This window comes from Tachypleus tridentatus, chromosome 9 (assembly GCF_004210375.1).
Source record: "Tachypleus tridentatus isolate NWPU-2018 chromosome 9, ASM421037v1, whole genome shotgun sequence".
Classification (NCBI taxonomy): domain Eukaryota; kingdom Metazoa; phylum Arthropoda; class Merostomata; order Xiphosura; family Limulidae; genus Tachypleus; species Tachypleus tridentatus.
The window spans coordinates 22,374,106-22,398,362 of NC_134833.1; the positions used below are offsets into that span (position 1 = coordinate 22,374,106).

At 37.2% G+C, this 24,257-nt stretch overlaps 1 protein-coding gene and 1 long non-coding RNA gene across 2 annotated transcripts in view; both read left to right on the top strand.

Moving 5' to 3' along the window:
* Positions 1–9,165, top strand: part of LOC143227310 (uncharacterized) — a 56,188-nt gene extending 47,023 nt beyond the window's left edge. The window contains exons 6-9 of the mRNA XM_076458767.1: positions 2,837–2,949; positions 3,627–3,722; positions 5,942–6,049; positions 9,128–9,165. Of these exons, the coding sequence (XP_076314882.1) occupies positions 2,837–2,949; positions 3,627–3,722; positions 5,942–6,049; positions 9,128–9,165 (355 nt within the window). The remainder of the gene's footprint in view (positions 1–2,836; positions 2,950–3,626; positions 3,723–5,941; positions 6,050–9,127) is intronic.
* A 737-nt stretch (positions 9,166–9,902) lies between these two features.
* On the top strand, positions 9,903–22,437 carry LOC143224850 (uncharacterized). Its single transcript, XR_013013467.1, has 3 exons — positions 9,903–10,079; positions 19,211–19,276; positions 22,261–22,437. It is a non-coding gene; the product is annotated as an uncharacterized LOC143224850 (long non-coding RNA).
* Positions 22,438–24,257: the final 1,820 nt, after the last annotated feature.

The following is a 24,257-nucleotide window of genomic DNA, read 5'->3' on the forward strand; positions in this document are numbered from 1 at the left end:
TCGACGTCTGTGAGTAAGATAAACTGAACGCTTGTTTGTTTGTTTTTGAATTTCGCACAAAGCTTGTTTTGTTTGTTTGTTTGAAATTTCGCACAAAGCTACTCGAGGGCTATCTGTGCTAGCCGTCCCTAATTTAGCAGTGTAAGACTAGAGGGAAGGCAGATAGTCATCACCACCCACCGCCAACTCTTGGGCTACTCTTTTACCAACGAATAGTGGGATTGACCGTCACATTATAACGCCCCCACGGCTGAAAGGGCGAGCACGCTTGGCCATGCCGGGCCAAACTGAACGCATGATAATACTGAAAAGTCACCAAAACTATATTAAACATTAGAAATGGTACAACCGTTGTTCATAGTAGTTATTGATTTGTTATTGATTTTAGCTTTGAGTCTCATATTACTCACAATGGAGGTTAATAAGAAAGAGCATTAATTCATATATGACTTACAATTACCCCTCCCAATGGGAGATCGTTACGTCTGAGGACTTACAAGGCTAAAAACCGGGTTTCGATACCCGTGTTGAGCAGAGCACAGATTGCCCGTTAGGTAATTTTGGGCTTACCTTTAAACAGCAATACTTACAATGAATATTACGTTTTGATCGAAGGAAGCTGTGTACACGCAGACTAGGACTAAAAACACTCTCCTCTTCCACCATAGCAATGAACACAGTTAATATTAATATAATGTCCAAACTACATTACTTATAGTGAGTGGAATGCTTTGTTACACCATTTGCGGAATGATCAATGAAAATTAATGTGTAACTCTAGCCCCATTTAAATCAATATCTGTAACCCCCAATTACTCCTTCTGAAGTTAATCACAGCAAAATACTCTTTTTGGTTCTAGTTGAAGATCTGGGCTTAGATTTTGTATTTAATAGCTGGCCTCCCCCCTCTCTCTTTAGGTACCATGACAAACCTCTGCTTGGGTTTTGTATTCAATAGTTGTCCTCTCTCTCCCTCTGTCTTCAGTCACCATGACAAACCTCTGCTTGGGTTTTGTATTTAATAGTTGTCCTCTCTCTCTCTTTGTCTTCAGCCACCATGACAAACCTCCACTTGGGTTTTGTATTTAATAGTTGTCCTCTCTCTCCCTCTGTCTTCAGTCACCATGACAAACCTCCACTTGGGTTTTGTATTTAATAGTTGTCCTCTCTCTCTCCTCTGTCTTCAGTCACCATGACAAACCTCCACGTGGATTTTGTATTTAATAGTTGTCCTCTCTCTCCCTCTGTCTTCAGTCACCATGACAAACCTCCACTTGGATTTTGTATTTAAGAGTTGTTCTCCCTCTCCCTCTGTCTTCAGTCACCATGACAAACCTCCACTTGGATTTTGTATTTAATAGTTTTCCTCTCTCTCCCTCTGTCTTCAGCCACCATGACAAGCCTCCACTTGGGTTTTGTATTTAATAGTTTTCCTCTCTCCCCTCTGTCTTCAGTCACCATGACATAACCTCCACTTGCTCTGTTCTAGGTGTCCTCTCTCTCCCTCTGTCTTCAGTCACCATGACAAACCTCCACTTGGGTTTGTATTTAATAGGTCCTCTCTCCTCTGTCTTCAGTCACCATGACAAACCTCTGCTGTGTTTTTGTATTTAATAGTTGTCCTCTCTCTCCCTCTGTCTTCAGCCACCATGACAAACCTCCACTTGGATTTTGTATTTAATAGTTGTCCTCTCTCTCCCTCTGTCTTCAGTCACCATGACAAACCTCCACTTGGGTTTTGTATTTATGTAGTTGTCCTTCTCTCCTCTGTCTTCAGTCACCATGACAAACCTCCACTTGGATTTTGTATTTAATAGTTGTCCTCTCTCTCCCTCTGTCTTCAGTCACCATGACAAACCTCCACTTGGTTTTGTATTTAATTGTTCTCCCTCTCCCTCTGTCTTCAGTCACCATGACAAACCTCCACTTGGATTTTGTATTTAATAGTTTTCCTCTCTCTCCCTCTGTCTTCAGTCACCATGACAAACCTCCACTTGGATTTTGTATTTAATAGTTGTCCTCTCTCTCCCTCTGTCTTCAGTCACCATGACAAACCTCTGCTTGGGTTTTGTATTTAATAGTTGTCCTCTCTCTCCCTCTGTCTTCAGCCACCATGACAAACCTCCACTTGGATTTTGTATTTAATAGTTGTCCTCTCTCTCCCTCTGTCTTCAGTCACCATGACAAACCTCCACTTGGGTTTTGTATTTAATAGTTGTCCTCTCTCTCCCTCTGTCTTCAGTCACCATGACAAACCTCCACTTGGGTTTTGTATTTAATAGTTGTCCTCTCTCTCCCTCTGTCTTCAGCCACCATGACAAACCTCCACTTGGGTTTTGTATTTAATAGTTTTCCTCTCTCCCTCTGTCTTCAGTCACCATGACAAACCTCTGCTTGTGTTTTGTATGTAATAGTTGTCCTCTCTCTCCCTTTGTCTTCAGCCACCATGACAAACCTCCACTTGGATTTTGTATTTAATAGTTGTCCTCTCTCTCCCTCTGTCTTCAGTCACCATGACAAACCTCTGTTTGGGTTTTGTATTTAATAGTTGTCCTCTCTCTCCCTCTGTCTTCAGTCACCATGACAAACCTCTGCTTGGTTTTCTATATAATAGTTATCGTCATGTCACCTCAATCTGCTCACTTAATAGCTATCCCTTTTGTAAATGTGAAGATATAAGACAGATGGATAGAACTATTATCAGTCTTATGGTTTATTAGAATATACAAATAATTAACAAACACTGTTCATTGGTTGATACATTTTAAATATTTATTTATTTAATACGTTACGTGTACGTATGTATGCATCCATGCATTTCTTAATATTTTTGTAGCAGCGTGACTTGTTCCAAACAGTTGAATTTCAATTTTGCCACCAGAGATATAACGCTGTATGACGCGAGACAGAAAGTTATGAATATATTTGGAGAAGTTGAGGATTTTAATTGTAAGCGATCGCACGAGCTGATATTCTGTGACATTCTATCTGTAAAGCGATTTTAGCTGTGGTATAGCGGCTCATATAATGGCTCTGAGTACAAATTTCTAGCTCATAATCCCCTCCTCTTGACCAATTTGAGATTTACTTACAGCCGCAGTTGTTGAAGATTCCCTCTTGTTTTTTCACGAAATATATTTGTAATATTTAGAAACAATAAAATGCTGCAATAGGGTTGATAAATATTCACTTAGTATATCTTTTATTTTTTTATGATTATGCGATTTCAAGAAATGATGCATGTTATTAAATCTACAAGGTGCTAAAAAATGAAGGTAGAAAGGAAATCTGTGCCTTTGCATGTAAACTTTTATTTGTTTGTAATTAAGCATAAAGCTACACAATGGACTATTTGTACTTTGCCCACCACGTTATTATTTTATTTAAATTCCACTGGAAAATCGATAGGACGAATACTGCTAATGAAATGGACATGAAGGTTTTATATTCATTTTCTTTACTGTAACATTTCCGAAATATTCCTGTCCTGTCTTGTCTCCTTTATCCATTACCAGCTCACTGAAGAAATCTACACGTCTTAGATTAACCCTTAGTCACAAGTACAAGAGAGGGAATTGATGACTCTGACTGATCTTATTTTGTTAATAACTAATCTTTGTATCTAGGTAGCAAAATAATGAAAGTCTCAACAGTAGCGAAACTGAAACCAACTTTAAATCAACAGAATCCAAATTTACCAATGAAAGACCAGATGGAAAGCAGTAAGTCATCACCACCCAGTGACAATTCTTGGGACACTTTTTTACCAACGAATAGTAAGACTTACTGTCACATTATGATGCCCACAAGGCTGAAAGGTTGAGCATGTTTGGTGGGACGGATATTCGAATTCACGACACTCGATTTGCTAGTCAAACACCGACTAACCATCTGGTTATATCGGGCCTAAACCGAAACTGAACGATATGTAATAGTGAATAAAGTTGAATGACATTTTTGAGCAAGAAACGTTTTATAAAGTGACTTGTCTACGGTAGTTTCGCCGCTTAAGGGTAGAGTATAATTAAGAAAATCAGATCGTGGCTCAAATCTCCATTAAACTTTCTTTTGAAATACATTTGTTGATGAAATACATATTCACACAAAAATCAATAGATGGCAGCACATGCGACGCGGACAGTAGATTCGTAAATTAGTACATCTATTTTATATGGAATATTTTTGAAATTCTGTGAACATTGATAAATGACATGAAATGTTTACTTTATTGAAGGCTGAATTTTATAACTATATAAAGTTACAAGTATTCTATTCAACGCTATTTGTGTATAGTCCCAAATAAAACTCTATAAATGATTCTAGCAATTAGTTCTGTAAAATAAAAGGTTAAAGTCTAATCATTACGCTATGATTTATGAAAACTTGTGTTTGAACATAAAACTTTACTATTTTTTGGATATAACACAATATTACGTTTTTATGGCAAAAACAAATATATAAAAACTTCTAACAAAAATCCTAAATTTCTATAGTAATAATTACAATAGAAATTATATATTTAATAAAAAATAATAAAAAAACTACAAAAACAAAGCTCTAACCTATATTGTTGAAACACCGAGGAAAGGAAACAAAATAAAAAATGCCTGAAATATTTGCATGTTGGTAATTTTGTGTTTGTTAACAAGTCTCTTGCTGGTACAGCGGTAAATCTTCGTATTGACAAGACTAAAATCAGCGGCTCGATTCCCCTTGGTGGACTCAGCAAATAGTCCAATGTTATTTTGCTATAAGAAAACACGCACATACACTTTTGCCGACAATATCTCTGAGCAAGACGGAAAACACGCCTAGTGAATGCCATATCCATGTTAGTTGTAAACGTAATCACTAGTGGTATTGTCACGCTTAAGAAAATAACACGTTCAACCGTGAAGCTAGGTTTCAAATATAATAAAATCGCGAACTTTAATGTAAATAAAAGTCATTTCAGTATTTTGTTGTTTTTAAGCGCAAAGCTTTATAATGGGCTATCTGTGTTGTACTATTTATAGGTATCAAACCCTTATCTTTACCGTCATAAGTCTCCAGACTAATCGTTGAGATACTGGAGAGAGGGCGCGTGTGTGTAATAACAAATTTTGTTTTTGATACTTTGCGCAAAGCTGCTCGAGGGCTGTCTGCTAGCCATCCCTCATTTAGAAGTGATGGACTTGACTTACAAGACAACAACTCAACACTATCAGTCAAAGCTGCTCGAGGGCTGTCTGCTAGCCATCCCTCATTTAGAAGTGACGGACTTGACTTACAAGACAACAACTCAACACCATCAGTCAAAGCTGCTCGAGGGCTGTCTGCTAGCCATCCCTCATTTAGAAGTGATGGACGAGACTTACAAGACAACTACACAACACCATCAGTCAAAGCTGCTCGAGGGCTGTTTGCTAGCCATCTCTCATTTAGAAGTGATGGACTTGACTTACAAGACAACAACTCAACACCATCAGTCAAAGCTGCTCGAGGGCTGTCTGCTAGCCATCCTTCATTTAGAAGTGATGGACTTGACTTACAAGACAACAACTCAACACCATCAGTCAAAGCTACTCGAGGGCTGTCTGCTAGCCATCCTTCATTTAGAAGTGATGGACGAGACTTACAAGACAACTACTCAACACCATCAATCCCTAGTCTACTATTTACTAACAAAAACTGAACTCGATCGTAACATTATAAAGTCCCCTCGACTGAAAGGGCGATCATTATCGGTGACACAATTCGACCTCTCAACCCGCAAATCTAAGCACAGGTTAATAAACCTCTGTTTCTACGCTTGTAGGCAAACAGTGTCCGATAAAAATGGCACCAGTAATAATTTCTATGAAAACAAAAGGCTAAAATAATTATGAAACATTGGAAGCACATTGCTACATAAAATAACATAAGTATACACTTTGTTGTTGTTGTTGTTTTTTAATTTTAGGAAGAAACTGTACTGTTACTGGCGCCATTATTACCGGTTTGTTTTTTAACGGATTCCGAGGCGACAGTATTGCGAAAGAATTATGCACTAACATTACCGGATCCGTAGGTATGATTATTATATAAGAAACACGCCGTGCCACTCACGTGCTAACAAAGCAAAATAAAGTATAGAATGAGGTGCTTGAGACACATCATCATAAAAAATGTAGAAAAAAAAGTTACTTTTTAAACATTTACATGGCTAGAAAGTAAGAGAGAACTGCTATTATCAGGAAATAGTTTGTAAGTTTTTTTAGTTATCACTTTAGAATTCACTTTAAAATGGAAACAAAATGTAGAAAAGCCGGACTGTTTACACGGCATACAAGTATTTTTGATATGTCGTATATGAAGTTTCTGTGAATCGGTAGTGAATAGAAAGGCACGTGTTTTTTAACCCACTTCGTATACAACAACAATAGTTTCTTGATGGGAATTCAAGGCGAAGCAAAAGACGACCAAATGTGAAGAGTAATAGCCACGTATAACTCACATCGTGTTGAAATGCGTTTTCACTTGAATTCGTTTAATATTGTGCGCATTATTTACCACCTGATTAGACAGGTAGTTAAACATACTGTTATCAGCTGCTGAGGCCCGGCATGGCCAGGTGGGTTAAGGCGTTCGACCTCTAATTTGAGGGTCGCGGGTTCGAATCCCGGTCGCACCAAACATGCTCGCCCTTTCAGCCGTGAGGGCGTTATAATGTTTCGATCAATCCCACCATTCGTTGATAAAGAGTAGCCTAAGAGTTGGCGGTGAGTTGTGATGACTAACTGTCTTCCCTCTAGTCTTACACTGCAAAATTATAGACGGCTAGCGCAGATAGTCCTCGTGTAACTTTGCGCGAAACTCAAAACAAACAAATAATCCTATTATCTAATGGTAGGAGGTTTCAATATCTGATTCCTATTTGGATTCAGGCGAAGACACTAATGTATTATAATATGCGACCCTACAGGACAGATAAGACATTATACTGCTAAATTCTAATGAACCAACAAAACTATTGAACACCAAAATGAAAGTGACTCCTGTATAGATTTGTATTTCCCAAATCCCCACCCCGACTGTCATCTTTAGTTGTCATAGAGGTCATAAAGTCTTCGATGATTGCCTCCTGTGCGAAGACTGGAAGATAAAATGGTACAAAACAATTTAGCAACCCACACGCGGATGAAAAGTTTTCATCCTTTTCTTATATAAGGATTTCTTATGTAAATTCTTATGTAAGATGCAACAACACGTAAATATGGAAGACAAGATATACAAAGTCAAGATATATCTAAACACGGAGCTCCAAGTTTGGATGTTTTAAGACTCTTCTTTAAATAAAAACTTACAGAAGACAACTTACTGACAGTGACGTTAGAGTATCAACGTAGTTGGGCAAAATGTAGATACCCTGAAATATGGATGGATCTTTAGGAAAGCCTTACCAAAACTCATGAAGAATCACTCTCGTCTTAAAGACCGTTGAATTACTGTAGTAAAAATTATTATTGGAAAGATGTCAGGGAAAGTTGCAACTAAAAGGCTTTGCACTTATATAATTGTTATCAAAATGAAAAGAGAAACATGGATCATTCACAGTTGATACAAGGAAAGGGTTTGAAGCTGGTCAGGACACACTGGCAACAGCTTTAAATTAAAAAGATGCCTGTTTAGTTGCCTGTTCTTTCTGACAAATTGTACTGAATGTGCTCCAGTGTATCTGATGATCGACTAGTTGTATTTACGCTAACTACCAGAAGATGCATTATAAAGCATGGTAAGTGGTAATAATAATACACCATAAACACTGTTATGCTTTAAAGATCACCGTTTTTCCAAACCCCTTCACAATCTACATCAGTGATGCAGCTCACCTTGGCTGCCCCATTACGTTTTGTGGGCTAACCTTTGATTGCGACATTGCGGTGTAGAGAAGTACATCTGGTAAAATTGAAATAAAAATAAAGATACAACAATCACTCAGCAGGATTACCTAATGGCGCAATGACGCAAGAATGGTAATCAATCCTGCCAGTATCACAACTAACTTTACCTTTGATTGCGACATTGCGGTGTAGAGAAGTACATCTGGTAAAGTTGAAATAAAAATCAAGATACAACAATCACTCAGCAGGGTTACCTAATGGCGCAATGACGCAAGAATGGTCATCAATCCTGCCAGTATCACAACTAACTTCTGTACACTCGACAAAAGACATGTTGACAAGAATAAAGCATTACCATCCAATTTAATTACTGCCATTCGTTTAGAAGAAACACTGGGTGTGACATTTGGCAGACAATTCAATTGATCAAACCGCATTAACACCATGATAACTAGAGCTAATGAATGTATGAATGAACTGAATACAAAAGTAAGAACCAGAATTAATTAACTTACCCTACTTTTACTGCAGGTTAAAAATGATCTGTTTCATCCTAGATTGCGTGTTAATGAGTATCATTATACGTGCTATATATTTTATGACTAATAACAATAAACCAATAACAATAAACCACTGTTTTACATTTTTAATATAAATTCAATGCCGTTAGTTAAAGTTGTCTTTCCCGGTAAAAACTCGTTTTTATTTGAAATAACAGCCGACTATAAATACGTAATTTATAATTACTTCCGGTAAAGGAAATAAGAAGTTCCGGTACAGAACGTTGCTCTGAATGAAATTAAAGAATAATATTTACATAACAATGATGTTGTTTGGTTTGTCTATTGCACAAAGCCTACGGATATTTTGGTTCAGAGTATCAAATCTCACCGAGAACAATCATTAGAAGATATACGCCAGCTTATAAAACAAACCAGTTTTCTGTGTTAATTTTATTCACATTGACCAGTGTTTTGTAAAGTTCGATCGTGTTGATGTGGTTTGAAATTACACAGATAGAAAAGAGAGAGAAATATATGCACCCAGCCATTCTTGTGTGTTAGGAAGTGTTATTATACACTATTGTGCTGCTAACACCAGCAACAGAATCGGTTTATCAATTGTCTCGATGAAAGTACTTAAATTTGGCAAGATATATTTTTACTTCACGAAACACTCACAACGTGTTTTCTTTGAGGTATGTAACAATAAACTTTTGGTTTTAAGAACTATATTGTTTAATGTGGTGTCTTTTTTTCTTTCAGCCTTTGTATCATTTGACCAAGGTAATCCTTCTATGTAGCACAAAGCGAAATGCATACAATATTATAATATAATGTTCAGGGACACAGGACAAGAACATCTTGATGCCACAATAATCAACACCAAATGCTTATAAATCCCACCATTTTCAGCAGGTGCTGAACTTTGTACACGTTCTAGCCCCAGAAATCGTTGGAATAGTTACTTCCTAGGAAACGTTGTTTAAGACATCGAAATAACAACGTGTGCAATGATTTATATTTAGGCAATTTCTGTCAAAAACATGAAGTATGAACAAAGATACAGTTTTACATAGCAGTAATGGTTTTAGAGGTTTCAGCGTTTCCATCGTCTACAGAATCAATATCATACACCTTGCTCTCTTCTAATCTTATTCACCTTTGACCTCTCCACTGTATGCATCATTTCTTCGCTTCCAACCAATATGATGTTGGAATAGCTATGGGCTAGTGAGAAACCAATGGATTATTCTTTATTTCTTTTGTCTTTATTTATTTCAACGAAGACTTAAAGTGAAAGTTTGAAAATTAAAGTGAAAAAACTGGTTTAATTTGTTTGTTTATTTATTTATTTATCATAAATGTTTTGTTTCTTTTTGGCTTTACGGACAAATCTTTTGATCTTTATAGTGTATTTCTGTGTGTAAAACATAAATAGTAAACATAAGTTTTTGTGTTTTTTTTATAATTGAGCACGAAGTTACACAATGGGTTATCTGTGCTTTGCCTACCACGGATTCCAGAGTTGTAAGTCCGTAAACAGGCTCGGACTGGCAATGCAAGGACCAGCCCAGACAATGTCAGGTTTTGCATACTGGGTAAACAATTAAAATTAATGTCTAAGAGTGCAACAAATGCATTGGTCTACTGTGCAAATTTATTACCCGGTGTCTCGACGGGCCAATTCTCTATGTAAAACACATAAACAGTAAAGGTAAGTGAAATACCTCTGTGTAAAAACACGTGAATCCTTAACTAAGCAAAACGTCTCTGTGTTGAAACGTGAGATGTAAACGTAAGTGGAACGTTAAATGTCTGTTTGTTCCTACGTGTACATTATATAACTGAATGAAAGTCCTAAATCACGAACGATGATAAAAACTGTGCCACGAAGACGTCTTGTCTTTAGCATTAGGTTAATCTTAATAGTGAAGAACCATGTTATTTCGTAATAGTTTTAAAGATAAATTACATCAGATCGTGAGTCAAACCCTTATAATACACCCTAACTTACCTTTCGTTACTTTCTTGTTTCTGAAATAACAACCTGATTTGCAGTGTTTATATAACTTTTATATCTAGTGTCTTGCGCTCGTGTAGTGCAGCGCTATGTCTGAGGACTTACAACGCTAACAACCGGGTTTCGATACCCTTGGTGGAGTGAGCGTAGATAGCCCAGGGTCTAGCTTTGTGCTTAAATTAAGATAACCAATCTAGTGTCTTTTAAGAATGATCCCTGTCACACCAAACATGCTCGCCCTTTCAGCCGTGTGGGCGTTATAAAGTGACGGTCAATCCCACTATACATTGGTGAAAGAGTAGCCCAAGAGTTCGCGGCGGGTAATGATGACAAGCTTCCCTCCCTTTAGTCTTACACTGCTAAATTATGGACGGCTAGCGCAGGTAACCTTTGTGTAGCTTTGTGAGAAATTTAAAACAAACCAAACTTTCAAGAATGATTTATGTCAGTGATATCGGGTGGATGATAGACTAAAACTCTATTATTAGTATACAACTGGTTGTATTAATATTGAAATATAATACACATTTGGAATGAGGATTTTCAAACACGGTCGTCACTGAATGAGAAAAATTTAAATGAATACAAAGCACGACGCATGCCTTTAAAGGTTTGTGTTTGTTTTGGAATAAAGCCACAGTAGCCCACTTTTTACGTCCATTGCGGGAAATTGAACCTAGATTTTAGCCATTTACGTCCTACCAGTGGATATCGAAATATTGCGCCCAGTAGTAAAGCAGCATGTCTTCGGACTTACAACGCTAGAATCTGAGTTTCGATACCTGTTGTGAGCAGAGCACAGATAGCCGAATGTGTAGCTTTGTACTTAACTTCAAACAAACAAACAAACAAACTTCAAGATATTTTATGGAATAATTTGACATCTTTTCTCCGATGTTGCTTTAATTAAAAATTGTCTAATTTTGTTTGATGCAACCGAACGCGACCAATTTCTTTTACTCAGGGCACAAAAAAAACGTAAAATTTTGAAAAAGAATTATCATACTCGTAGTTTCTGTGTTTAGAGTTACGTATCATCTTACACATTAAAATTGCAAAATAAAAGCATATTTTCATTAAATGTGGACACAGCATGGCCAGGTGTTTAAGGCACTCGACTCTTAATATGAGGATCGTAGGTTCGAATATCCGTCACACCAAACGTACTCGCTCTTTCAACCATGGGGGGCTTTATAATGCGACGGTCAATCCCATTATTCGTTGGTAAAATAGTAGCCCAAGAGTTTGCAGTGGGTGATGATTATTAGCTGTTTGGCTTCTAGTCAATCACTGCTAAATTAGAAGGATTAGTGCAGATATTCCTCGAGTAGCTTTGTACGAAATTCAAAACAAACCAAACTGGAAAGCCATAAACTTTATAGCTTAACCTTAAAACGCATTAAAAGCAGTGTAATCTCAGTTACTTGCATGTGACAACGCCACGTGCAATTGTTAATCAAGTAGGGCAACTTGTTTGTTCACTCTAAAACAAGCGTCATAAATATATATATATATAAAAAACTTCAGTATTTTCCAAAAGATGTCGTTCTCGGAAACACTCCTTACGATGAAATATTGCTCAACTTGTAGGAATTAATACCTTACGTTATATGAGTCTAATGGCGAAGGCAACTCTGAGTATATTTTTGCGGCAGGTGTTTTAAAGAATAGTAAAGTATTAACTACCAGCCTGTCAAAAATGAGGGAACAAATACTACCACCCCCATCCCTTAGTATATCGTAACCTCACATTTAATAGCTAACTAAAATGATCGGCCCGGCATGGCCAAGCGTGTTAAGGCGTTCGACTCGTAATCCGAGGGTCGCGAGTTCGAATCTCGATCGCACTAAACATGCTTGCCCTCCCAGCCGTGGGTGCGTTATAATGTGACAGTCAATCCCACTATTCGTTGGTAAAAGAGTAGCCCAAGAGTTGGCAGTGGGTGGTAATGACTAGCTGCCTTCCCTCTAGTCTTACACTGCTAAATTAGGGACGGCTAGCGCAGATAGCCATCGAGTAGCTTTGAGCGAAATTCAAAAATAAACAAACAAACTGAAATAAACATGTATTGTGAAATCAGGCTTGACCAACAAAAAGGCTGAAAAGTGCAGTCGAGGTAGTCAAACATCGGTAAATTCCATTATGAACCAACCAAAATTAAGATCATTTATGAAATGAATTCGTGGCCTATTCGTGGTAAAATCAGTTAGATTAACAACTTCTAATAAATAGAAAAGCAGTGCGTTTTGGTAATGTTACGTTCCAACTATGGCTTTATGTCTTGTTGCTTAGCAATATAAATACTGGAAGTATGAAATAAAAGGTACAAACAACAAAACTGGAAAATATTTGTCAATTTCCTAATTTAGAGTCGCCATTAGTTAAAGAGATTTGTTTTCTTAATAAAACGTTGCTGATATAACATAAAACAATTTAATTCAGAAACGTTTTAAGTTAAAAATTGCATCGACATTTTTTACTCCTAAAACAGTAATGAACAACCAGTAGTTGAGTTATTCTATCTGATTAATAACCGGTAGTTGAGCTATTCTATCTGATTAATAACCAGTAGTTGAGCTATTCTATCTGATTAATCGCATTTTAGCCTTTATGGCTCCTCCTATTTAAATAGACCGAGATAAATTAAACGTGACGTGACACACATAGCGTATTTATATATAAGTTAGATTAACATTATATGCAAAATATCGGTCAGTCGGAGGAACATTTTAAAGATATGATCCATTTTTAACTGAAATCTTACGGTGCGAAGCCAGACAATTGTCTGTTTGCGCACTATCCAATGCGGGAAATCGAATCTCCAGGTTTTAGCATCGTAAATTGGCAAACTTACTGCTGACTCGCCAGGGGGAGTAGACAGAGTTTTGAAAAACCATAATTATGTGATTTGTGGACGATACATCGATACCTCCAATTAAAATTATCGATTATCTTCGGTAAACCCATTCCCCCTTGGACATAGAGAAAGAGTTGTCACATGATACCATGTTGTATCCAGTTTAGGTGAGCGATTAATTATTGGGGCGCGGCATGGCCAAGCGTGTTAAGGCGTGCGATCGTAATCTAAGGGTCGCGGGTTCGCATCCCAGTCGCGCCAAACATGCTCGCCCTTTCAGCCGTGGGGGCGTTATAATGTTACGCTCAATCCCACTATTCGTTGGTAAAAGAGTAGCCCAAGAGTTGGCGGTGGGTGGTGATGACTAGCTGCCTTCCTTCTAGTCTTACACTGGTAAATTAGAGACGGCTAGCGCAGATAGCCCTAGGGTAGCATTGTGCGAAATTCAAAAACAAACAAACAAAAATTAATTATGGACTACTGTGTCAGTTAAGCATACCAATCTCATTAAATCTTCCATTGTTAGCTCTATCTAAATTATACACAAGTGATGGATTGAGTTAGAACCCATAACGTTCTGTTAGCAATAACTGTGTAGTCCTTGTTCAACAATATACGTTTGTAAATTAATTTAAAGTGGAAAACTTTGTTAAAATTATCTTAAAGCTTATGCCTGTCGGTCGAAAGTCTGAGAGTTGTGGCATCGCTTATAAGACGCTTGGGAAAGCTCATCTATGACCACCCGAGAGGTAAGTACCCTCCAATGACTGCCATGGACAAAAAATAGCCTCCCCAAATTAAACATCCGTTGGATAGTATTAATCTCATTCGTTATGATGAGAAACCCACTTGAAATAAAAATGTACCTCAGAACGGCTGGTATGGGTATTAACATCCTTTTTTTTTTTTTTCTTAACCCTAAGATGACCTAGGAAGGTCGAAACGTTGTTCTCTCCTTATCAGTAAAAGTGTTAATATCCATACCAGCCGTTCTGGGATACATTATTATTATTCTCACCAATTCAGAAATATCAGATGTGATAGAATAGTCTATTCAAATGAAAGACTCACGCGTAGCCTGAGGGCTTGTGACACTGAATACTAAGTTTCGATATCCCCTTTGGGCAGAGAACATATAGCCCATTATATAGCTTTGCTCTTAATAACAAACAAACTTACACTTTATGAAGACCCTTAATTTTAGAAAAAAAAACATGCCGGATTGCTATGACGAGTGGGAGCCTGGGGGTAGGGGAGTTTGAATTTTGTAAGTCAAGTATTATTGAAGCTACTATTTTGGAGAGGACGAGGAGACATGATGTAGTTGACTGCATGGATAAAGCACCTATCTGTTCCTTAGCGAGATAAAATATCCAAAGCACGTTTTAGGTTACATATCCGGAGTAATTTGACAAAAGTTAAACACACAGGAAGTGAAAACATTGTGAAACAGCGAACACATGAAGTTATAATCAACACAAATTTATTAATTAATCCACCGCATAGAAATATCTGCTCATTAAACGTATTTCTCAATTACGGTTTAAACAAATACGATGAAAACATATTACGTAAGTTTAAGCAATCAAGGCGTCAAAGTGGGGCTTAAAATTTTAAGCACGCCTAAAGAATATGCTAATCTGTGACAAGGACAACCATGAAAAAACTTGTAGACTAACCTCATAACACACGTGTCACGTGACATCATAACTTGCACCTCTTAATAAAATAGGCCAAGTGTTTAATACGATTATAATTACGTTGAAACGAGTCTTCAGTGTTACTAAGAAGGCACATTATTCCTCTGAGATTATAATTTTAATTGAAAGTTGCTCAATTTCAGGAAAGTTAGATAGTCATGCAAGATAAAAATGTCTGAGAATTTACATACCTATTATCAAAGGCAAGGTGCAGCCACCAATCTCTTCCCTGTGAAACAGCGATAAGTTTCGATACCCATGATGGGTAGGTACAGCACAGAGAGATTCCCTTGTGTAGTTTTGCACTTAGCTACAAATAATTTTTACAATGAAGTTTATTATAGTCAAACATAAAATCATTCAGTATTATAGTAGCTCTGTTAGAATTAAACAGCGTAACAAAAATAAAGTTAGTAATTTGCGAGTTAATCTGTTTCTAAGTGGCCGTTGTAAGTTGGCTTACATGCGATTTATATGTTGTAATGACTCGGTCAGTGGTAAATTACTAATTAAACGAAGCAATAGCTCAAACTTTATGCAGATGTAATATAATATCATGACTTGCAACTCGTGATTTTAAAATGACGTTTATAGTTTCATTGTTATTGAGCGCAAAGCACTATGGGCTTTCTAAGCTGCGCCTTATACAAGGCTCAAACCTTGATTTTTACTTTATTAAGCGTAAATAAACATGAACTAACTCAACTTATCTTCTACAGAGATCTACTCCTGAATATTTATTTGTTATTAAGAGCGAAGAAATATGGGCTATCCAAGCTATGCCTTCTGCAGAGATCGAGTCCTGGAATTCACCATCATGAACCTCAATCTTACAGCTAAGCCACTAGAGGGCTAAACATGTGGGAGGCGTGTGTGTGTGTTTTCATATAGCAAGCCACGTCGGGCTATCTGCTGAGCCCGCCGAGGGGAATCGAACCCCTGAATTTAGCGTTGTAAATCCGTAGACTTACCGCTGTACCAGCGGAGGGCACATACAGGAGTTGTTTTATAACGTTTATAACTGCTTTTAGCGCATGCATTTACGTCTCTATATAACTCTATTTAAATCAAATTGTTTTTGACAAAATCTATTCTCTCTTTATGCACCTAATCATAATTCTATGATTTAAAAATCTCGTGTTAGAGCATGAACTTTTAGTGTGTTTGAGTAGAACATAGAATTATGTTCTTGTGGAAAAACGAAACAAAAATATAATAACTTCTAACAGAAGAGCTTTAAAATTCTATAGTGATAATTACAATAAATAATTAATATATTATTAATTACAAATTACAAAAAGCATGTATAACCACACCAATCTAGGTCATCAGTTGGGTACCTTCGCTGCTAACGGTGTTTTCGTCCTTTTACCCACGAACACCAGACGAGGTTGGTCTTGCTCGGCAAACTTATCAAGCATCGCAGCAAAATGTCACATGTAAAGCTTCATGTACCATGAAAAACTAATTATTAAACACAACACATACATTTTGGGAATATGTTTTGATGTTGGGGCTTGGCATGGTTTAATGGATTGCCTGTTCGGATTGAGAATTCGAGGATTCATGGTTTGTTTCCCATTGCTGCAAAAACGCACTCCACAGTAGTTGGTCGTGGGTGCACTATGAGAGTGAATGTCAAATCCCACTATTCGGTCATATAGTAGTAACATGAAAATTAACGGTAGGTACAACTGACTAGATAGATACATTTCCTCAAGTATTTCAAAATAGGATGTTAAAACAAATTATAACACGAACCCAATATGTTTCAAAATAGGATGTTACGTTTCGTTGAAAACAACAGTGTCTTTGGTGTGAACTACGGTGTGTTTCTTTCACTACCTGAAGCGCAACAGAATCCCTAGAGATGTAACCAGATTGTATGGTGAAATCAAGGCAGGACTGGTTCTTAACCTTACATCTTACCATGTCCATTTTCAGACAATACACAGATTCTCTGTTGTGAACTCCACTATCCATTAATATTACAAACACAATTAGACTGGTTTGTGGTCACCAAAAGTTTAACTTAAAATCCTATTGAACTTTTTCACGCCAATACCGTTGAGATTAAGGTCAAAACCACCAGAACTGGAGAGCCTAAAACTGGATATCAGAATTATTTATGGACGTATCCAGGATTTATCCTAAATTCACAGACGATTGTGTCAAAGGCGTGAAGACAATTTATAGAGTGCTATCATAAAGTCATAGTAAGCGAAAATATCTGTTATGATATAAGTACCATCATTCATCACCGGCTTCAATGACAAAAATGAATACCATTTATTCTGGAAGAGATCTCTAAGATACAAGGACAACATCCTGAACATTTAGATGAAGTACCAGTGCCAATGGTAAAGTCTTTACCCTTGTGAATAATATGTAAATGGGTCGTGGAGGAATTTATTCAGAAAGATAGAAAGAAAAGATTTTCCACATGTATATGCACAATCAATAATGTCTGGAACGATTTCAAAAATGACGTTTCTTTTACCGCTCTTAGCCCTTCAAGAACTTAAAATGTCCTTTTCGAGAAACTGAACCATCTGCTACAAATTAATATTCACGAAACCATCAGATGCACGCGCAGGTTATACTACACCGTGATAAGTGCTTTTGGTGGACATACAGCTGCTTTTGAAAACATTTTATTCGTTATCTGCTGATCAGTTAAAATATCTATATACCTGAAATGTTTTATTTTAAGCCCAGCATGAGATTCACTGTTGTTTTGCGATCCAAAACGCTTAAAAGAAATAAACTATACAACAATTTTTGTTTGTTTTGTTTTGAATTTCGCGCAAAGCTACTTGAGGGCTATCTGCGCTAAATTAGGGACGGCTAGCTGCCTTCCCTCTAGTCATCACCACCCACCGCCAACTCTTGGGCTACTCTTGTACCAACGAATAGTGGGACTGACCGTTACATTATAACACCCCCACGGCTGAAAGGGCGAGCATGTTTGGTGTGACAGGGATTTGAACCCGCGACCCTCGGATTACGAGTCGCACGCCTTAACACGCTTGGCCATGACGGGCCCTTATACAACCCTCAATTGGTTATTAATTACATAGCCCTCCCCAATGGCTCGAAGGTAACTTTATAGACTTACGACACTAAAAATTGAGTTTCGATATTCGTTGTGGGCAGAACTAAAATAACCAGTTGTGTAGATTTTTTTTAAGTTAAGCACAAAGCTGAACAATAGGTTATCTGTGCCCTGCCCACCATAGATATCGATACCCGGTTTATAGCATTGTAAGTTTGCAGACATACGGCTGTGCCACTTGAAAGCAGATTTTTTTCTCCCAACAATCAACCAACGAAACATGCTAATTTTTATATTGTTTTCTACATTAACTTTAAAAACTAATCCCTACGACTTGCTAGACAGTACATAAAATAGTAGTGTACCTCCATTGTATCTGGGAGCAGTGCCAGCGTAAAAATATTTATAGTGGGGAACCCCGTCTTGCAGCAATTGATTCTTCACTAAAAACAAAATATAACCAAAAAAGGAAAAAAACAAACAAAGCATTTTCGATGACTTATTATTTCTACTTACTTTTAACTTCAATCATAAATTTCCTTTGCATTTCAACTGAATATATTCGATTTCTTTCATGGGAAATGTGTTAATGTTGAATCATATTGTGTAATGCATATGAAAGACAATGGATGTGCACCTATTTTCTGAGAACATATGTAGGAGAGAACCAGAAAATGTTTACAAACCACATGCGCTACACAGAACAAAACTGATAAAACTTGGCACGTGTTTGGTTTTCCTTACCACAGCACTTGTTAACGTTGTACAGAGAAAAGCTTCTTCATCGCCTTCAAGTTTGTGATCAAACGCAAATAACTGATCCGAGATTTCTCATTACTGATTGAAAAATCACTAGTGTTATTGAATGATTTCCTCTTTATTAAGTATATTTCACGTTTATCGTTAACATTTAAATAATTATCTTTTCATTAGACATATTTATTAACTTGTTTTTATTAACTGTGTGTGTTTTTCTTTTAGCAAAGCCACAAAGGCTATCTGCTCAGCCCACCGAGGGGAATCGAACCCCTTATTTTAGCGTTGTAAATCGGGAGACATACCGCTGTACTAGCGGGAGACCTTTTATTAACTTCTTTAGCATATTTATTAACTTGTTCTTCAGTCTAACATAAAGTTAGTGTTGTGATGGTCACCATGTAAAACATACACATTTCCTAACAGCACTTGAACCATGTTTTTTTTTTTTTCCAGTGTTAAATCGATGAACTTGGATTCTTTGCAGTTCTGTCTTCCAAGAGTCAAGTATTGCGCTTAGCCGTAAGTTGTTAATGAGATCTTTAATTGACCCATTAATTGCAAACCTAAGACAATGATGTTTCAGAATCACTTTTATTACAGGTTATCATTTATAATAATACCATACAAATCTTGGATGCAACAACATTTTTATAATTGGAATATTTAATTACCTGTTTGTCTTTGTAACACAAAGTTCCATAATGGTCTATATGCGTTCTGCCCAATGCAGAGAATAGAACTGGATTTTAGCTTTGGAAGTCTATAAACGTATCTTTAACTCACCGAGGGACTTTTATGGTCCAAAATAGAAAATAAAAATTTATGCCATTATCGTGCATAAAATGACCAATAAAATGAAAAGTGATTTTTTTACAAGATATACTCTACGTTATATAATATTATAATTAATAAGAAACATGGTAATTACAAAATAAAATATTAAACAATTGTCATTTGCCACAAATCGGAAATTCTGTAAATAAAATGATTCCTTAATTACTGAATAATTTTGTTATCAAAACGAGTGTGTGTGTGTTTTTTTTATAGCAAAGCCACTTCGAGCTATCTGCCGACCCACCGAGGGAATCAAACCCTCGATTTTAGCGTTGCAAATCCGTAAAAACAAAAAGGGTAATATTTGCTAAAGTTAACACGAAGTGAGAATTTTTTTAAAGATAAGGAAATGTTCAGGAAATGAAACATTGATACGTAGTTGGCTAAAAGTTCGTAGATATGCTCTTTATTTCTGGTTATTTTGCACAAAGGTGCACAATGGACTTTCTGTGTTCTGCTCATACGGGTATTAAAAACTGGTATTTCATGTTGCGGATTTGCAGACATGCCGTTGTGCCACTGGATAGACCATATATATATTTTTTAAAACTTAAAGACACATCTTGTATTCAATATAACGTTTTAAAAACCAAAAATGGAAGAACTGGTGGGATACGAGAATCAGATGATTGAAAATCATTATAAAACACATGATTTTGATAAAAAAAAACATCGTTTTTCGTTAATGTTTGGTATTTTCTTCTGTGAGGTAATAAAAGATATTAACTAAAGTATTGCATACGGACACGCTATCCTCAGAAAAGATATTGCTTATACACACTGCTGGCCAAAAAAATATGCACTTTGCATTATTAGACTCAACCACTTATTTGAGTAGAGCTTCGAAAGATGAAAATAAAAAAAGGGAAAATAAAAAAAAAACGTTTTTAACATTTAATAGGAACAATGTGAACAGTATGAAATTAGCCTAAATACTAGCTGGTCAAAGTTTAAGACCATACTGAAACGAAGTCCAAAACAGGGTAGGGAATGCCCAACAAGAGGTTTCAGTGGTGTTGCACGACCGTCATTGCGAATAAATGCAAATATTTGCTTTAGCATGATCGATATAAGCGTTTGCAGAAGGCTGGCTGAAATGTTATTCCAAGTGGTGAAGATGGCTTCACGAAGATCATGCATCATGTTCGGAATTAACGTTCATTTCTACAGACTTCCCTTTCTACCCACCCCAAACATTTTCAAAGGGGTTCAGTTCGGGCTGACATGCTGGATGATCCAAAAGAATCACATTATTCACCAGTAAAAAGTCCTTTGTCCAGCGGGCATTGTGGATTGGAGCGTTGACCTGCTGAAAGATCCAGTCATTTCCACACAAGCGACGGCCTTCAGTTAATAAGGATGCTTTTTCCAACATGCCAATGTAGCCAGCTGCTGTTTGACGTCCCTGTATAACCTGAAGCTCCATTGTTCCATGGAAGAGAAAGCACACCAGATCATGATGGAACCCTTTCCACTGTGTCGTGTAGAAAATGTCTTCGGTGGGATATCCTTATCGTAACAGTAACGTTGGAAGCTATCTGCACCATCCAGGTTATTTTTTTTTTTGTCATCAGAGAACAAAACTTTCTTCCACTCTTCTTCGTCCCATGTTTGGTGCTTCTCAGCAATGTTTAACCGAGCTGTTTCGTGGTGTGAAAGGAGACGTGACCTTTTTAAAGATTTCTCTCGTAAATTCCGTCTTATTGTTCTTGAGCTGCATTCTGCGTCTGTAAGGGCCTTAATTTGGTTCGACGATCGGCTGGTGTCTTGCCGGACAACCCGTCGAATCCTCATACTTAACGCCGGCGAAATTTTCTTGGGCCGACTATTTGAAATTCTCATTCCGTATCCCTCAGGGTATTTTAAGAAATTTGCAACAGCAGTGTTACTACACCCAATCTCACCAGCGATGACACGTTGAGAGAGACCTTGCTTTTGCAGCTCGACAATTCTGCCACGTTCAAACTCTTTCAACTTTTTAGACTTTGCCATGTTTTTACCCAAACATAACACAGGGATGTCAGTGGGAAATGTTGACAACGCTAATGCTTGAACACAAATAACTAAATTTCGCTACGTGTTTACCAGTTAACGCTTCGTTTCAATATGGTCTTAAACTTTTGACCAGCTAGTATTTAAGCTAATTTCATAATGTTCACATTTTCCCTATTAAATGCTAAAAAAGTTTTTTATTTTTATTTTCTCTTTTCTTGTTTTTATCTTTCGAAGCTCTACTCAAATGAGTGGTTGGGTCTAACAACGCAAAATGCATATGTTTTCTTTATGTTTATTGGTCTTAAGATTTTGGCCAGCAGTGTATTTCAGTGTCAGAACACCTCGAGAAATATTTAAAGTGAACCAGCTATATACAGGTAGTAGATACATAACAAAGAAAATAAATCGTGAGTAAATTTGTTTCTCCCTGGCTAAAGCAGAGGATGTGCACACTTTTTTGTTTATTTCTCTGTGTTTCCTGGTATAAGTCTTCACATTTACAACGCTAAAATTATGGGTTAGATTCCTTTTGGTGAACACTGCAAACAGCCCAATGTGGCTTTGCAATAATAAAGCACACGCATTCGTTTTTTTGTAGTTAAGCAAAATGCTATACAATGGACTACCTAGCATTTAAGTCTACTTGTTTGTTTGTTTTTGAATTTCGCACAAAGCTACACGAGGACTATCTGCTGTAGCCTTCCGTAATTGAGCAGTGTAAGACTGGAGGGAAGGCAGCTAATCATCACCACTCACCGCCAACTCTTGGGCTACTTTTTCACCAACGAATAGTAGAATTGACCGTCACATTATAACGCCCCCATGGCTGAAAAGGTAAGCATGTTTGGTGTGAGGAGGATTCGAACCCATGACCCTTGGATTAAGAGTCGAGTGCCTTAATCACCTGGTCATGTAAATATAGTTTTACTTAGCTGACAAAGTTGTGCTCAAGCTACACGTGTTTCACTGTTGTTTCCAATGATTTGTATCTTAGTTCACTGTCGATGAATGATCAATAGATCGTTTAGGTCAGAAGAAAGAAAATTTGGGGTATTTGAGAGACATTGAGCAGAGATTTTGTCAAAACTCTACTCATATAAATTAGAAAAGAATTTGTTTGTTTGTTTGTATTTGAGACAAAGCTACTGAGGGCTATCTGTGCAAGCCGTAATTTAGCAGTGTAAGACTAGAGGGAAGGCAGCTAGTCATCACCACCCACCGCCAAACTTGGGCTACTTTTACCAACGAATAGTGGGATTGACCGTCACATTATACACACGGCTGAGAAACAAAACTCGGATTACTCATTATTTATAGGCCTTAGAAAAGAAAAACAAACATGTTATTCTTGAAATTATCAAATATTTTGATAGTTTAAGACCAACAGTTTTATTTTTTTTCGCTGCCATGTTGCTGCACTATTAGGTAAACAGTTTTTAAAACTCATCGGTTAAAGTGTTAGAGTAAATATTAAATGGTGATATATAATTAGTGATTATTCAGTCAGAATGAACAAAATTAACAAAAGTAATGGGAACTCTGGTTGGTTAAGACGTGTATAAAATAGAATCTGTGTGAACGTGTTAGAGATATTATATTAATATACACTACTGTGCGACAGTATTAGGACATAACCAAAATTTAAATATCAGGCTACTTTCAAAGAACATTAGAAGTAAATCACAGGTGAAACATCGATTATTTATTAATCTTCGTATTCAGTAGAACAGAAACTCAGTGGAAGTGTTTGAATCCAGAAAACAGTTAATATTTTGTACCTCCCCCATTTTACTTTAATAACTGCAGACGGTCTTACGTGCCCGGCATGGCCGAGTGCGTTAGGCGTGCGCCTCGTAATCCGAGGGTCGCGGGTTCGCATCCCGGTCGCGCTAAACATGCTCGTCCTTTCAGCCGTGGGGGCGTTATAATGTGACGGTCAATCCCACTATTCGTTGGTAAAAGAGTAGCCCAAGAGTTGGCGGTGGGTGGTGATGACTAGCTGCCTTCCCTCTAGTCTTATACAAGCACCAATCAGGTTTCTCCTCCTGGTTGGGGGTTGTGCGGTGGGATAACAATCTACTCACTTAAAAACCACCCTGTTGGTGAATCCGCAAGACATTGCGGCCCTATGTTCCTTCATGGAATCGAGTGGCATAAGTAAGTAAGTAAGACGGTCCAACAGGAAGTGTTGCAGTATATTTAATCAAAGTGTCATTTGAAACTTCATTACAAATGTCTCTAATACATTCCCGAAAAGTTTCTTTGAAAGAAAGGTTTCGTTTGTCAAGTTTTGGATCCATGTCGAATCCCAGATCTGCTCATTTCGGTTGAGATCGGAATTGTGTTGGAGCCATTGAATGATTCCAGTAACTTCTTTCTTAGCTAAGTAACTTCCGGTTGGATGAGCGTTTGGGGTCATTATCATCTTGGTAATAGAATCCTTTACTAATAATACACATACCACTGGGTATACCACAACGGATCAGTATCTGATGGTAATTGCGCTTGTCCAATATTCCACCTATTTTGCAAATACCTTCTGTCGCCTCATCAGGAAACATCTCCAAACCATTACACTGCTTTCGTCATGCTTCGTGGTAGGTGGTATACATTAACATATCTTTCATCTTTCTTCCGCCAGACGTACAACTAAGCTTTGAACCAAATATTT